Source organism: Pseudoliparis swirei, chromosome 22 (genome assembly GCF_029220125.1).
Source record: "Pseudoliparis swirei isolate HS2019 ecotype Mariana Trench chromosome 22, NWPU_hadal_v1, whole genome shotgun sequence".
NCBI lineage: Eukaryota > Metazoa > Chordata > Actinopteri > Perciformes > Liparidae > Pseudoliparis > Pseudoliparis swirei.
Genome location: NC_079409.1, coordinates 3,985,408 through 3,999,736, shown reverse-complemented (window position 1 = coordinate 3,999,736; position 14,329 = coordinate 3,985,408). Strand labels below are relative to the sequence as shown.

Below are 14,329 nucleotides of genomic sequence, written 5' to 3'. Positions count from 1 at the left end.
ACGAGAGCCGCACCGCCGGAAAGTCGCAGGATTTGGTTTTTCCGTGGGTCTCACCGGGGGGTTTCTGGCCTCCGTCCATCCATCGGAGGGAAGGAAGGCGACTGTCGGAGAGCATTAGATGATGAGTTCAAGGGCTACAGACACAGTCGTTTTCTAGCCAGAGGCTGAAAATGAGTGGAGATTTATTTGGGTATCAGAAAAAAAAGGTCCGCCGTGCGACTTTTTTTGTTTTTTTTGTTTGTTTTCGAGACGGCGAGAGAGAAAGTCGACAAAAATGATAAAAGCGTCTTTCATCGCGTAGATTTTTTTTTAACGTGATCCGAGAATCGAACCGCAGCTGTAACATCGCTGGACCCGAAACGAAGGGGAACATCTGGTGGCGGCGAGCGATGTTATGTACCCCCCCCCCCGAGACGAAGCAAATGAACTCGTTATTGCAGCCGTGATTATGAAGACGTCCACGTGTTGCCGCTGAGGAAATGCAACTTGGGGTAACACGTCCCCACGCCTCTTTTTACTCATTAAGAAGGTGAAGTTGGTATTTATCTGTATGATTAAAACACAACGACGAAACTTCACGATTCATCTGCAGAGAGAGATCATTATTTCAGATTATTTCATGGTGCAATCACATATCTGTGCCACCAGGGACGTAAAAGCTCATAATAGCGCATTATATCTCAATATAACGGTCTTCTAATTTAAAGAGTTGGCATCGAAATGTGATTTTTAAAAGGGAAACGCCCACTCAGCCAGGCGTGATGAAGCAGTGTGTTCCAGTGAGATGATCAATAAGGTTATAAATACTCCATTGACAACATATGTCGTTTTACACAAGAGTTGTGCGTTTAACGCCGCGTGTATTTAATTATTTATAAAACCCAAAACAAATGAACCCGCCCAACAAACCAAAAGTAGAAGGTGTGGCCCACTTCAGAATAACTGTGTACAATACTAATGGATTATAAAAAGTGGTATTGCGTAAGCATCACTTCAATGTTCACCAAAGAATCGTACGTGCGAAGTTAGTTAATATTATAGTTAAAGTTATTAAAGTTATTAAATGAATACAGTAGTAGTGGAAGTACATAGATATATTTTCCATTCAGGTGAATGCTGACCCACTTGTTACAATGCAAACTGCTCATAATGACCTCATCATTCAGCTCATCTCAGTATCTAAGTACAAAGTATGTCATAATATTGAAATCATAAACGCTAATGGGGGGTTGTTTGGCGTCCCCGCTCGGCCTCTAATGGTCACCGTTTAGCAAACCTATAATAAAACACACCCACGTTAGAATTAACGCGAAGGCCCATAGCTTCCCCGCGGCGGCGTGTCATCAATCGTGGAGCTAAACAAGCGGCTGGCGGACATGTGGGTATAAATACACAACGGCGACATGATGGATCGTCGGGTCGCTTTGTTATGGTCCTGATTGCTGCATCCTGAAGGCTATTTGGGTTGGGAAACGGCTGAGTCGGCAATTAAAGGCGGTTTTTGTGTGTGCGTTTCGCTGGGCCGGACCACCAGCTGGTGTTTCATTGGTAGGGAGGGGAACCCTGGACCCTGGGTGGGGAGGTGTGTGTGTGTGTGTGTGTGTGAGACCACAACTGAAGGAGCACCATGGGGGTAGCGATCAGAAGAAAAAGACAGGCCATTTTATTTTTGGGGCGTGACGGCACTTTTTTTTCTGGGCTTACCAAAACTATGCGGGGGGGAGAGACTTCCAAAGATAACTGCTGAGGAGACCTGCTTCTTTCTCTTCTCCGACGGGAGGAGGAGGAGGAGGAGGAGGAGGAGGAGGGTCTGTTGGCTCCGTCGAGTGGAAAATAATAGACGCGGGGAACGCCGATCAGTCATCCTGTCACGATGTGAGACGGAGCCGGTGTTGTTCCTAAGTAGAGGACTCTGCAGCCGCCACAACAAACCAGCGGAATGGAGTGAAATAATGCTGGATGGACAAAAACACGCGCAGCCTTAAATTAAAGAAACCCCCGGACCACCTTGTCATACGTGAGGGATTACGGGAGCCTCGAACGCACCGGGAGCCTCGAACGCACCGGGAGCCTCGAACGCACCGGGAGCCTCGAACGCACCGGGAGCCTCGAACGCACCGGGAGCCTCGAACGCATCGGGAGCCTCGGACGCACCGAGCCTCGAACGCACCGGTAGCCTCGAACGCACCGGGAGCCTCGAACGCACCGGGAGCCTCGAACGCATCGGTAGCCTCGAACGCATCGGGAGCCTCGAACGCACCGGGAGCCTCGAACGCATCGGGAGCCTCGAACGCACCGGGAGCCTCGAACGCACCGGGAGCCTCGAACGCACCGGGAGCCTCGAACGCACCGGGAGCCTCGAACGCACCGGGAGCCTCGAACGCACCGGTAGCCTCGAACGCATCGGGAGCCTCGAACGCACCGGGAGCCTCGAACGCACCGGGAGCCTCGAACGCACCGGGAGCCTCGAACGCACCGGGAGCCTCGAACGCACCGGGAACGCACCGGGAGCCTCGAACGCATCGGGAGCCTCGAACGCACCGGGAGCCTCGAACGCATCGGGAGCCTCGAACGCACCGGGAGCCTCGAACGCACCGGGAGCCTCGAACGCACCGGGAGCCTCGAACGCACCGGGAGCCTCGAACGCATCGGGAGCCTCGAACGCACCGGGAGCCTCGAACGCACCGGGAGCCTCGAACGCACCGAGAGCCTCGAACGCACCGGGAGCCGGGAGCCTCGAACGCACCGGGAGCCTCGAACGCACCGGGAGCCTCGAACGCATCGGTAGCCTCGAACGCATCGGGAGCCTCGAACGCACCGGGAGCCTCGAACGCATCGGGAGCCTCGAACGCACCGGGAGCCTCGAACGCAGCGGGAGCCTCGAACGCACCGGGAGCCTCGAACGCACCGGGCCTCGAGCCTCGAACGCACCGGGAGCCTCGAACGCACCGGGAGCCTCGAACGCACCGGGAGCCTCGAACGCACCGGGAGCCTCGAACGCACCGGGAGCCTCGAACGCACCGGTAGCCTCGAACGCACCGGGAGCCTCGAACGCACCGGGAGCCTCGAACGCACCGGGAGCCTCGAACGCACCGGTAGCCTCGAACGCATCGGGAGCCTCGAACGCACCGGGAGCCTCGAACGCACCGGGAGCCTCGAACGCACCGGGAGCCTCGAACGCACCGGTAGCCTCGAACGCATCGGGAGCCTCGAACGCACCGGGAGCCTCGAACGCACCGGTAGCCTCGAACGCACCGGGAGCCTCGAACGCATCGGGAGCCTCGAACGCACCGGTAGCCTCGAACGCACCGGTAGCCTCGAACGCACCGGTAGCCTCGAACGCACCGGGAGCCTCGAACGCACGAGCCTCGAACGCACGGTAGCCTCGAACGCACCGGAGCCTCGAACGCACCGAGCCTCGAACCCACCGGGAGCCTCGAACGCACCGAGCCTCGAACCCACCGGCAGCCTCGAACGCATCGGTAGCCTCGAACGCACCGGCAGCCTCGTACGCATCGGGAGCCTCGAACGCACCGGAGCCTCGAACGCACCGGAGCCTCGAACGCACCGGGAGCCTCGAACGCACCGGAGCCTCGAACGCACCGGAGCCTCGAACGCACCGGAGCCTCGAACGCACCGAGCCTCGAACGCACCGGAGCCTCGAACGCACCGGAGCCTCAACGCACCGGGAGCCTCGAACGCACCGGAGCCTCGAACGCACCGTAGCCTCGAACGCACCGGGAGCCTCGAACGCACCGGAGCCTCGAACGCACGGTAGCCTCGAACGCATCGGGAGCCTCGAACGCACCGAGCCTCGAACGCACGGAGCCTCGAACGCACCGAGCCTCGAACGCACCGGGAGCCTCGAACGCATCGGGAGCCTCGAACGCACCGAGCCTCGAACGCAGCGGAGCCTCGAACGCACGGAGCCTCGAACGCACCGGAGCCTCGAACGCATCGGGAGCCTCGAACGCACCGAGCCTCGAACGCACCGGGAGCCTCGAACGCACCGAGAGCCTCGAACGCACCGGGAGCCTCGAACGCATCGGTAGCCTCGAACGCATCGGGAGCCTCGAACGCACCGGGAGCCTCGAACGCACCGGGAGCCTCGAACGCACCGGTAGCCTCGAACGCACCGGGAGCCTCGAACGCATCGAGAGCCTCGAACGCACGGAGCCTCGAACGCACCGGAGCCTCGAACGCACCGGGAGCCTCGAACGCACGGGGAATGCACCGGGAGCCTCGAACGCACCGGGAGCCTCGAACGCATCGGTAGCCTCGAACGCACCGGGAGCCTCGAACGCATCGGGAGCCTCGAACGCACCGGTAGCCTCGAACGCACCGGGAGCCTCGAACGCACCGGGAGCCTCGAACGCACCGGGAGCCTCGAACGCATCGGTAGCCTCGAACGCATCGGGAGCCTCGAACGCACCGGTAGCCTCGAACGCATCGGGAGCCTCAACGCACCGAGCCTCGAACGCATCCGGGAGCCTCGAACGCACCGGGAGCCTCGAACGCATCGGGAGCCTCGAACGCATCGGGAGCCTCGAACGCACCGGTAGCCTCGACGCGCCGGAGCCTCGAACGCACCGGGAGCCTCGAACGCACCGGGAGCCTCGAACGCACCGGGAGCCTCGAACGCACCGGGAACCTCGAACGCACCCGTAGCCGGCTTCAAAATGGCCTCTAGCCTCCTTCAGAAGGCTTCTCGTCGAGTTTGAAAGCGTAAAAAAAAAAAAAATCCTCTGTAGACATTTACAGTTTACTCCACACACACACACACACACACACACGCACACAAAACCACGCACACGCACCATTTTGTTCTCAAACAGATCGTGGTAAGTCCCCAGCGCCAGCAGGAAGTGAACGACCACATACGCTTGGAGAGGCAGCGGCCAGCTGGGCCCGTGAGGCACTTCCTGTCCGGTAACCTGCACATGGAAAAATAAAAACACACAAAAAAATACATGTTCAATTCCCCAATCCCTCATATTTTTCCGTTGCAGTTTTCTTGGACTCTCACACCGGACCAGCACGCCTCGCTTATATAACGAGATCGCTCGGAGTTCAAGTCCCAGTGTTTATGTACGGCGTGTTCAGCGCCCGGTACCCCGACTGCTTATTAATAACCACGGTGAACGCGGAGCGAATAGAACGCGTCGCCAGGGTTCCTCCGTTACGGCCCGACGGGCGGATAAAAACATATAAAGTTACACGTTTAAACTTCTCCGCTCGCATGTTAACTAGTTCTCACACACTTTCTATCGCGGCACGAGGCCGGCGGGTCTCACACCCGACCCCCGTTTGGCAGGTTTTTCATTTTATTTGTATTTTTTTTATCCTCAAATTATCCGTTACCTTCCATGAACCCCCAGAATGCATCTGGCTGATCGCTGCCCTATCACAGACATGTCAAGGGGATCATGTGGGTCGGTTGAAGAGCGGCTCTACGGGGTTCTCATAGGACAGTAGATGGCGGGTTTGGAGAAGCATACCTCAGTACCAGGAGGGGAAGTACTGATGGGATGGTGGCAGTTTAGACAACAACAACAACAAATCAAGTGTCCTTTTGTTCTTTTAGGTGACTAAACTACATTGTTGCTCCTCTGTGGATCAGTACCTCGTAGAAACTTTCCCTCTAAGATACTCTTCCTGGTTGCTAATGGTAACGACATGCGCTCACGGTAATAATTACACAGGTCCTACGAGTTTTAATTTAAATGACACAAGAATTAAACTTTGATGGCGTCTCTGTCAGAAATGGATCAAAAGAAAAGCGACAGGTGTCAACAAAAATTTGTTTCCATCAATAGCAGCAAAAATGGACTTTGCGTTATAACTCTAAGAGACACTGAACACATATAAACAAATAGAGCGTGAGGGAAATGACAAAAACAACAGAGAAGCAAAGTGAGTGAGAATGTTGTGGGCCGTAAAAAAATAAAAAAAAGAGAACAAAAAAAGCCAGAAATTAACTCGTAAAAGTCCAACTTCTCTCATGACCTTTCTACTTCTTTATTTTCTTTATAACGAAAAAATAAATAAAAGCCTGTGTTGTCGCCTCAGGCTGAATTCACCCCAAATACTGGCGACAATGAGTTTGTTGTGTTCCGTCTACAAAGTTATCCAGTTTTTATTGGGTGTTGCGGTCCCCCCACACACAAACACACACACACACAAACACACACAGACAAACACACACACACACACTCACACTCACACTCAACATGCATGCGGTTTTAATCCGCCCAGACGGCCTTTTTTTTTAAAGACGGTGAAAATGAATTTATCGTGTTGCGCAACTTTTATTTGATGTGGCAGTTCCTCGTAAAAAACCACAAGCTCGTAGAGTCGTTTAAGCCCGGGTCGTGCGTGGCGTGCGTCAGAAACAATGGCCGATGTCGTGATATGAAACTTCCTACGCGAAATGAAGTGATTTCTCAAACCGAACCTGCGGGTTGCCTGCGTGGTCGCCGAGCCGCCGTTTACCGGGACTCCAACTCGGACCTTTGAAGAAAGTGGACAGCTTGTCGCCGACGGTCTCGTACGCCTCGGACCTTCTCCACAAGCCCAAGTAGTAGTGCAGCTATAAAAAAAAAGAGAAGAAGAAGAAACACAACGATGCAATCAGACCCTTCCGTTTTTAATTGATGATTAATTGGAGGAGCAACAGCTGATCCCGAGGAGAACGGTTTCTTGCTCGTTGCCCAACATCCACCTTCACGGGCCTCATGGCCTCAGCCGGCCCGTTATGTTTGAAGTGGAGTTATAATGGTATGGTTACAAAAACTGGTCACTCGACCCGAGCTAATTGGTGGAAACCCTCCCTCCCTCCACTAACAAGGTGTTGGGACCGACCTGGATGTAGAGGACTTCAAAGGTGTTGATGGGCAACACCAGGCCGAACACCACTTTGTCCGTCTCCTCGGCGAAGGTACCTGAGAAGAACGTGAGCAGTTTTATTTTATTGGCAAAACTAAACGACGTGAATAAATACCTGTGAATAAAAATAACACAACAGTCAGAAGACTCTCGTGAACATTATCACTTTTTAACTCCGTTTTTGGTCTCCACCGACTCCTCAGGGCCGTCAGTGACTCGAGAGCTCATCGAGACGTGTGTGTGTGTATATATTTGTTGGATGTTCGGTGTAATGAATACTTTTAGGGGCTAAAATATTAAACCGCGGGGTCACAGCTTCTGTGATCAACCACTTAAAACGGCCTGCAGCCAAAAAAGGAGAAGAAGAAGAAGAAGAAGAAGAAGAAGAGAAAACAGCCCATGGGATTTCTGGGTAATGTAAACCTCAAAATCTAATCAGCTACCCCCTCACTGAAGTGCTGACTCAAGTAAAAAAGAACTAAACTTAAAGTTTGTTATAATGGGTTTAATGGTTCCATTCAGTATCAAGTAATGAGAGGGAAGGCATCACAGACAGCACAGTAATACATTATGAGGAGTTATTAATTATTACTGAACACTAATAACAACAACATAAAAGGAATTTAGCCAGAATTTAAAATGCATTACTTTGGCGTCATAACTCTTAAAAGCTCTTTAAAATGTCAAAGTATTCAGGTTTTTTTTTTAGCCTTTCTCTTAAAAATACAAAAATATTGCAGCTGTGAGTGCATTTATTTTTATAGGTAAAAAATAATGAAAAAGTGATTACTAATTTAAATATTATCTGTGAATAATCTCGGAGACTCTGGATCTTGAGGCGCAATTAAAAAAAACACATTGCATATCTCTAAATTGAAAGGGTAAAAATGTAAGATAAACACATATCATTGTTATATACATTTATAAGTTAATTTAAAAGAGACACGTGACATTCATACGTCTTGTGTATACAAACCAATTAGTATTGTGTCTGTAAGTTTTTAATCATATAATCTTTATAAACAACTTATTCTATTGATCCTAAAACACTGAAACAAATATCTGCTTACCAAACAATCGGTCCCATATGATTAGTATTCCTCCGTAGTTCTTGTCGATGCAGTATTCGTTCCTCCCTGTTGGGAAAACATGTTGTGAGATGATCACAGAAATTATTTTAACTGTTGTGAAAAAAGGTAAATAAATAAAATAATCACCGTGATGAACTCTGTGGTGTTTCGGGGTGTTGAAGACCCACTCCAGAGGTCCCAGGTCTCTGATCAGCTGAAGTAGTAATAACAATAAATATTTAATTATATATATATATATATATTGTGTGGCTTATTGATTTAGTCTTCCTAAATACATGCATCCTAAATGGAGAAGGTTGATCCTCTGGGGAGCATGAATATGTAACTAAATGTAATGGTATAACTAGCTATTTGAGTTATATATATATATATACATATATATGTAAATATATATATATACAGTATATATCTAAATATATTTAAATATATACATGTATATATATAAATAATATATATACATATATTTCTCTCTCTCTCTATATATATATATATATATATATATATATACAGGACTGTCTCAGAAAATTAGAATATTGTGATGAAGTTCTTTATTTTCTGTAATGCAATTAAAAAAACAAAAATGTCATGCATTCTGGATTCATTACAAATCAACTGAAATATTGCAAGCCTTTTATTCTGATTTATTGCTGATTATGGCTTACAGCTTAAGAAAACTCAAATATCCTATCTCTAAATATTAGAATATCATGAAAAAGTATACTAGTAGGGTATTAAACAAATCACTTGAATTGTCTAATTAACTCGAAACACCTGCAAGGGTTTCCTGAGCCTTGACAAACACTCAGCTGTTATAAATCTTTTTTTTTACTTGGTCTGAGGAAATATTAAAATTTTATGAGATAGGATTTTAGAGTTTTCTTAAGCTGTAAGCCATAATCAGCAATATTAAAAGAATAAAAGGCTTGCAATATTTCAGTTGATTTGTAATGAATCCAGAATGCATGACATATTTGAATTTTAAATTGCATTACAGAAAATAAAGAACTTTATCACAATATTCTAATTTTCTGAGACAGTCCTGTATATATATACACGTACATGGAGATTATTTTTGTTGGGAAAGAGGAACCCCTGACGTACAAAAAAATAAAAATAAAAAGTCATATTGCACTTCAGTTAAAATGTGACAACAACTCATTACTATCATATATTGCTGAATATTCCGGGTGATTTCTCCCGTATCGTAAGTCATATTTATGGACTGGTGGGTTGAGAAAAAAAGAGAAGAAAAGATGTGAACAACGCTGGTGGAGTTAAACCCATAACCACTCATAAAGAAAACAAGCATGACTCAAAAACCCTCCAACGTGAATCACCGTCTCCTCTCAGATATTAAACAGATGCACCGGCGAGTCATTCAAGATGGCCGACAGGTTCCAAACTCGCCGTCTCTCCTGGCCGCGACTCCTCTGATTATTTCGGGATGTTTCGATACGGGACGAGACCTCTCGGTCAGAAGCAACGTGCACGTTCCTCTGTGATTCATTATTTCTGCGTCTGGGAGCCGAATGAAAAAAGGGGGTCTCCGCCGCTTCACTCCAGGGGCTTGAATAGCGTGCCAATAAATTGACATGACATTAAAAAAAATTAAAAAAGGAAAAAAAGGCCCATAAAAGAGGCATAAATTACACCCCTTCAGAAAATTGAGACTATTACGACTGTTTTCACTAATAGAAGCACTAAAAGATGGAAGGAGTTCCAAATCCGTTCATTCACTCTCAAGATTTTGGGGGATCGTAAAAAAAGTGATACTCCCAGCCACTTTAAAAAAGGCAGGAGGGAGAGAGAGAAAAGGAGAGAGAGAGCGAGAGAGAGAGAGAGAGGTTGTGCTTCTGTTTGGAATATTGAATGAAATCTACATTTTTCTTTTATTGAACGACTTCCCTTTTTAACTTAGTGAAGTGGAAGAGGCGATTCCCCTCACAGTCACATGCGCTCCATCTTGACTGATTACGCAACATATTTAATCATTATGACATCACCAGGTGCGTATGATGGAGTGGTCTCCGTTCTCCACCTGAATGGTACCAAAGCTCAACGTTTAAAGTTGCTTTTATTCCATTGTTTTTTTTTTTTTTTTATATCTTAAATGGGTAAAATAATAAAGTGAATGTATTACACTTCAAAAGTATAAGAAATTGAGTGTAAACAGGGCGCAAAAGAAGTCTGCACACTCGGCTCTAAATAAATAGTTTATTCCTCTTTTTCTCTTTTCAGGTTTTCAAAATAAAAGTCTTTCCTCAGGCAAGTAAATTGAGTAAATCTTTACACTTCAGAAGCTGTAACAAGTCTTTTTTTTCTTGCAAAGACTAGAATTACAGCGGTCTCGGTTTAATTCCCCCGCAAGCTGCAGCACATTCATCTCTGTCCTCAATGTCACCACTTCATCATTTTATCCTATATTGGAATTTTTTGGTTACGGTAAAAAAAAAGTGTCTCCAGAGGTCACGGCGACCTTTTGAGTCGAAAAAAGTTGTTGACCGCATCTGGGAAGAATTCGCTCCGAACGTTCCCGAGATACCAGAGCGGGGCTGGAAAACCCCCAAAACATTAATTAAGTTTTGCAAAAATCAATTGATCATCTTAATTTCCAGTTGCAAGGCTGAAAGACATAAAACAGGACGAACTGTACACCTTCAAGCCCCGCCCCCTTTCTCTCCTCTCTCCTAATTGGTTAATCAGTTAATTAATAACAGGATGTGTCCCCCCCCCCCCCCACTATGACACATTTAATTTATTATTTTTTTATCTTTGGTGAAAGACATAAAACAGGACGGACTGTGCGCACCTTCAAGCCACGCCCCCTTTTCCTCCTCTCTCCTAATTGGTTTATCAGTTAATTAATGACCCCCCCCCCCCCCTCCCGTGTTGAGGTAGTTACCTCCGTGTGAATCCAGAACTGGTAGAGCAGGTTGAACTGGATGTGGACGAAGAAGACCGTGGGGGGCGCGATCAGCGCCAGGGGCAGGTAGAAGATCTGAGGAAGAGGAGGAGGAGGAGGAGAACAGAGAGGTGTGAAGATTAATCGCAATAATAATCACGACAGTCACAGAACGATCTTTGACCCTATGACCTCACCCAGGAGGTGAACTGCTGGGTGAGGGACTGCCTGAGGGCGGTGGAGAGGTTGTAGTACTCTGAGCTGTGGTGGACCTGGTGAGAAGCCCAGATGATGGACACCTCTGGGGAGGAACATGACACACACACATAAACATGCAGAACAAAAACATCACAAAAGAGTCCACGAGTCCACAGCTTGTGAGTCAGACACGTTCATCCCCACAAGAAGCCATGTTGGGGTCTCGCCATTGGATGAAGAGGAGGAGGAGGCTGCAGCTGGTGGACGTCCAGCCCGACGTCCCAGTGCTCCAGTGGACATTCCTCGGCTGTGTTGTGATAATTGCTACATTAATATCCGTGTTACACTTTTAACATCCAAAGGGAACACGCTTGTTAAGTTTTCACTGGGTCTCCGGGTGTTTCCGGACCTCCCCGACTCGCCTGCAGGGGAGACCCGTAAAGCTTCACGCCCTGCGGAACCACAGCGCCCCTAGAGGCCAGGCACGGGGGTGCAGCGCTATATAAAAACAACAAGCCAAAGGTATTGAATGAGGTTTAAGTTTTATGAAGCTGGGATTCGTGACCAAGCGATCAATCATCAAGCAGTTTAACTTTTCTTTTGTAAATATTTTTTTTGGGCTCGATGACATCGCCTTTTGTGTTTTTAATCTGTAAAGGTTTATTATCATCCCAGTTGCCTTTCGTTAAGAGTAGCTTCCCTGTTTTCATTGTTCGTGCTAAGCTAAGCTAACTGTCTCCTGTATGGAGCTCCACAGGTGAGACGTTGACAGTTAAAAAGCACATTTCCATTCAAAATGACTCTTCATTTGCAACCCGCCCCTTTCGCTTCATGCAATATATTTTTTGTTGACTGACGTATATTTGACATGTTCTATGCGTATAGGTTTTGCGCGTATATAATCGTATTATCTTTGGAACCGTTTTTTCAACTGTAAAAAAAATAAATCTGTTCCTCGTGGTTCTCTCCTGCAACCTGATTGGACGACGTCAGAGTCGTAGATCTCCTTGGAGGGAACAACGTTAACGTTTGCCGATTCAATAAATGAAGGGAAATTATAATTGAATCGCGACCCTTCTGGTAAACAAACCTTTTGGGGGAAGTCAAAACTCAAATCTCGAGTCTCAAGTCGGGTTTAAGTCACATTTCTGACTCGAGTCCGGATCAAGTCCACATCTCTGGCGTTCGAGCACAAAGGACCACTTTCTAGTTTGAGACTACTTTTCAAAACTCATCCTCTCTCTCTCTCTCTTTGTTTAATAAACTTGTGAGTTGCGTCGGGGGAGGGGAGTCAGATACCCCAACGATGGGTCCGCAGCACCTGAACAAACACCCCGCTGGAGGTCATCGACCCGCCCCACACCTTTACAATCAGCAACAACAAAAAACCCGAGGTGGACTCCTTTTGGGGGGGGGGGGGGGGATGGCTACCCCCGAGGAGCTCCCCCAGCTAAACTACCGCTCCCGAGCAATACTCCACACCTCCGTTATTCAGCGGGGTTATTGCCGTGTTTTAGCAGGTGTGAGAGAATAAGTGTCACAGGGGGAGGGGGGGGTTGGAAGCGTCACACACACAGTGTTAACACGCTGTATTTTGGATCGAGTCTAAAATGGAAGCAACAGGGTCTGATTTCAATTCAAACTTTATTTCTAAAAGAGAAGTGAGACACTTAAGTGAGGAGGTTCAGAGATGGACCGACCCGCTCGCAGACGCATCGAGAGGATAATCCAGCCTTTGTTAAATTTCCAGCAGCCCCCGAGTCTCTTTTTTTCTCTCCCTCTCTCTCTCTCTTGGCGGGGTCCAGGACTAAAAGGGGGGGGGCGGCTAAGATTGATGCTTCTTGTCATTGATAGGAAGTAGGAACCGCTCGGCTTCACTGCAAGCCCATGTCCTCATCTCTGGACTCGGCGGGACGCTGCATAGTTTGGCAGGGCCTATTCAGGAGGGGAAACCCCGTTAATGGTGAGAACCAATGCCACGGAGCCCACATTCCCAGCAAAAAACCGCTGAGGAGGGCACTTTCATCTGGCCTCCGGCGAGCCTCGACTCAGCCTCTCTCAGGAATAGCAAGCATGAGCGCACGCTAATCGGGTGATGGACAGTTTGGACCCATTTGTATGAGACTCAACGACAGCAAGAGTCCCCCAAGACGTTATGTTTATGTTTACCTCTGTGCGCCTGTGGGAGTCATGACGGCCGTCAAAAAAAAGGAAAGAGTGGAAGTATTCAAAGGAGGTCAAAGGGCAAAGTTGCGGTTTGCATTACATTTTGACCGATAACAGTCGGAGTGCCAAAACGTGACAAAATATGATAAAATTTAACAAATCCACTTGTAAAATTATGTTTTTAAGAAAACAACAAGAAAAAACCTGTTGTCGGGAATCAGTGATTCTCAAAGTAGGGCCGGGGGACCCTCAGGGGTCCGTTGCACTATGCCAGGATTGTGCTGCATCATTAAAAAACGTTATATAGAAAAAGGTCATATATACACATATATATATATTATATTTATAAATAAATAAATACATAAATATATATTTTTATACATATATATTTAATAAATAAATAAATATATTTAAATACATATATATTTAATTAATAAATACATATATATATGCATTTAGGAGCAGTGGTTCTGCTGTAAAGTGCTCAACAACCCAACCTTCTAGTCTTGAATTGGTCTTTTCATGGTACAACAAACCTGCCCTACCCTAGCTTAGCTTAGCTTAGCTTAGCTTGTTAGCCATCTGACCGTCTAAATGACAAATGGCGAAAAAATTTTTTTAAATGTTCCTTCGCTTCTAAATGTTAAGAATACTTTCCTACGGTGAGTAGTACAAATATAAACCAATTCATAGCGTCATTTATTACCGTGTACGTGGTCTCCGGGGACCAAAACAAGCCTCACCGGCTGCGTGAGGAGGTCTACGACATTCAGTTCATTACACCGTGACGCGTAATCAAGGCCCGTAAGTCATCGTCGGGTTTGTTCACGAGGCGTTTGAAAGCGGGAAAAAGCAAAAGTCCCATCGAGGCCCGCGGGTCGTAACGATGATGATCGATCGGTTCCTCGAAAAGAAAGTGTGACTCGTCAATAAGAAAAACAAAATCAGAGGAGAGGGCGAAATCCCACGAAAACTTCACGTCTACGCTTTTTCAACGCGGACGTGAATCAGCTGCCAGGTCCAAAAAAAACAAACAGCTGGCACCGATAAAAAAAAAACCAACAGCCCTTCTCCTGAGTGGTGGGCC

General features: G+C 47.6%; 1 protein-coding gene across 2 annotated transcripts in view; it reads right to left on the bottom strand.

Annotated features, from left to right (window-relative positions):
- Positions 1-14,329, bottom strand: part of agmo (alkylglycerol monooxygenase) — a 49,180-nt gene that overhangs the window by 18,011 nt on the left and 16,840 nt on the right. For both annotated transcript variants that reach the window (XM_056443835.1, XM_056443836.1), the window contains exons 4-10: positions 11,076-11,179; positions 10,879-10,974; positions 8,103-8,169; positions 7,956-8,021; positions 6,862-6,941; positions 6,455-6,589; positions 4,818-4,934 (exon numbers count right to left, since the gene is read on the bottom strand). In XM_056443835.1, the coding sequence (XP_056299810.1) occupies positions 4,818-4,934; positions 6,455-6,589; positions 6,862-6,941; positions 7,956-8,021; positions 8,103-8,169; positions 10,879-10,974; positions 11,076-11,179 (665 nt within the window). The remainder of the gene's footprint in view (positions 1-4,817; positions 4,935-6,454; positions 6,590-6,861; positions 6,942-7,955; positions 8,022-8,102; positions 8,170-10,878; positions 10,975-11,075; positions 11,180-14,329) is intronic.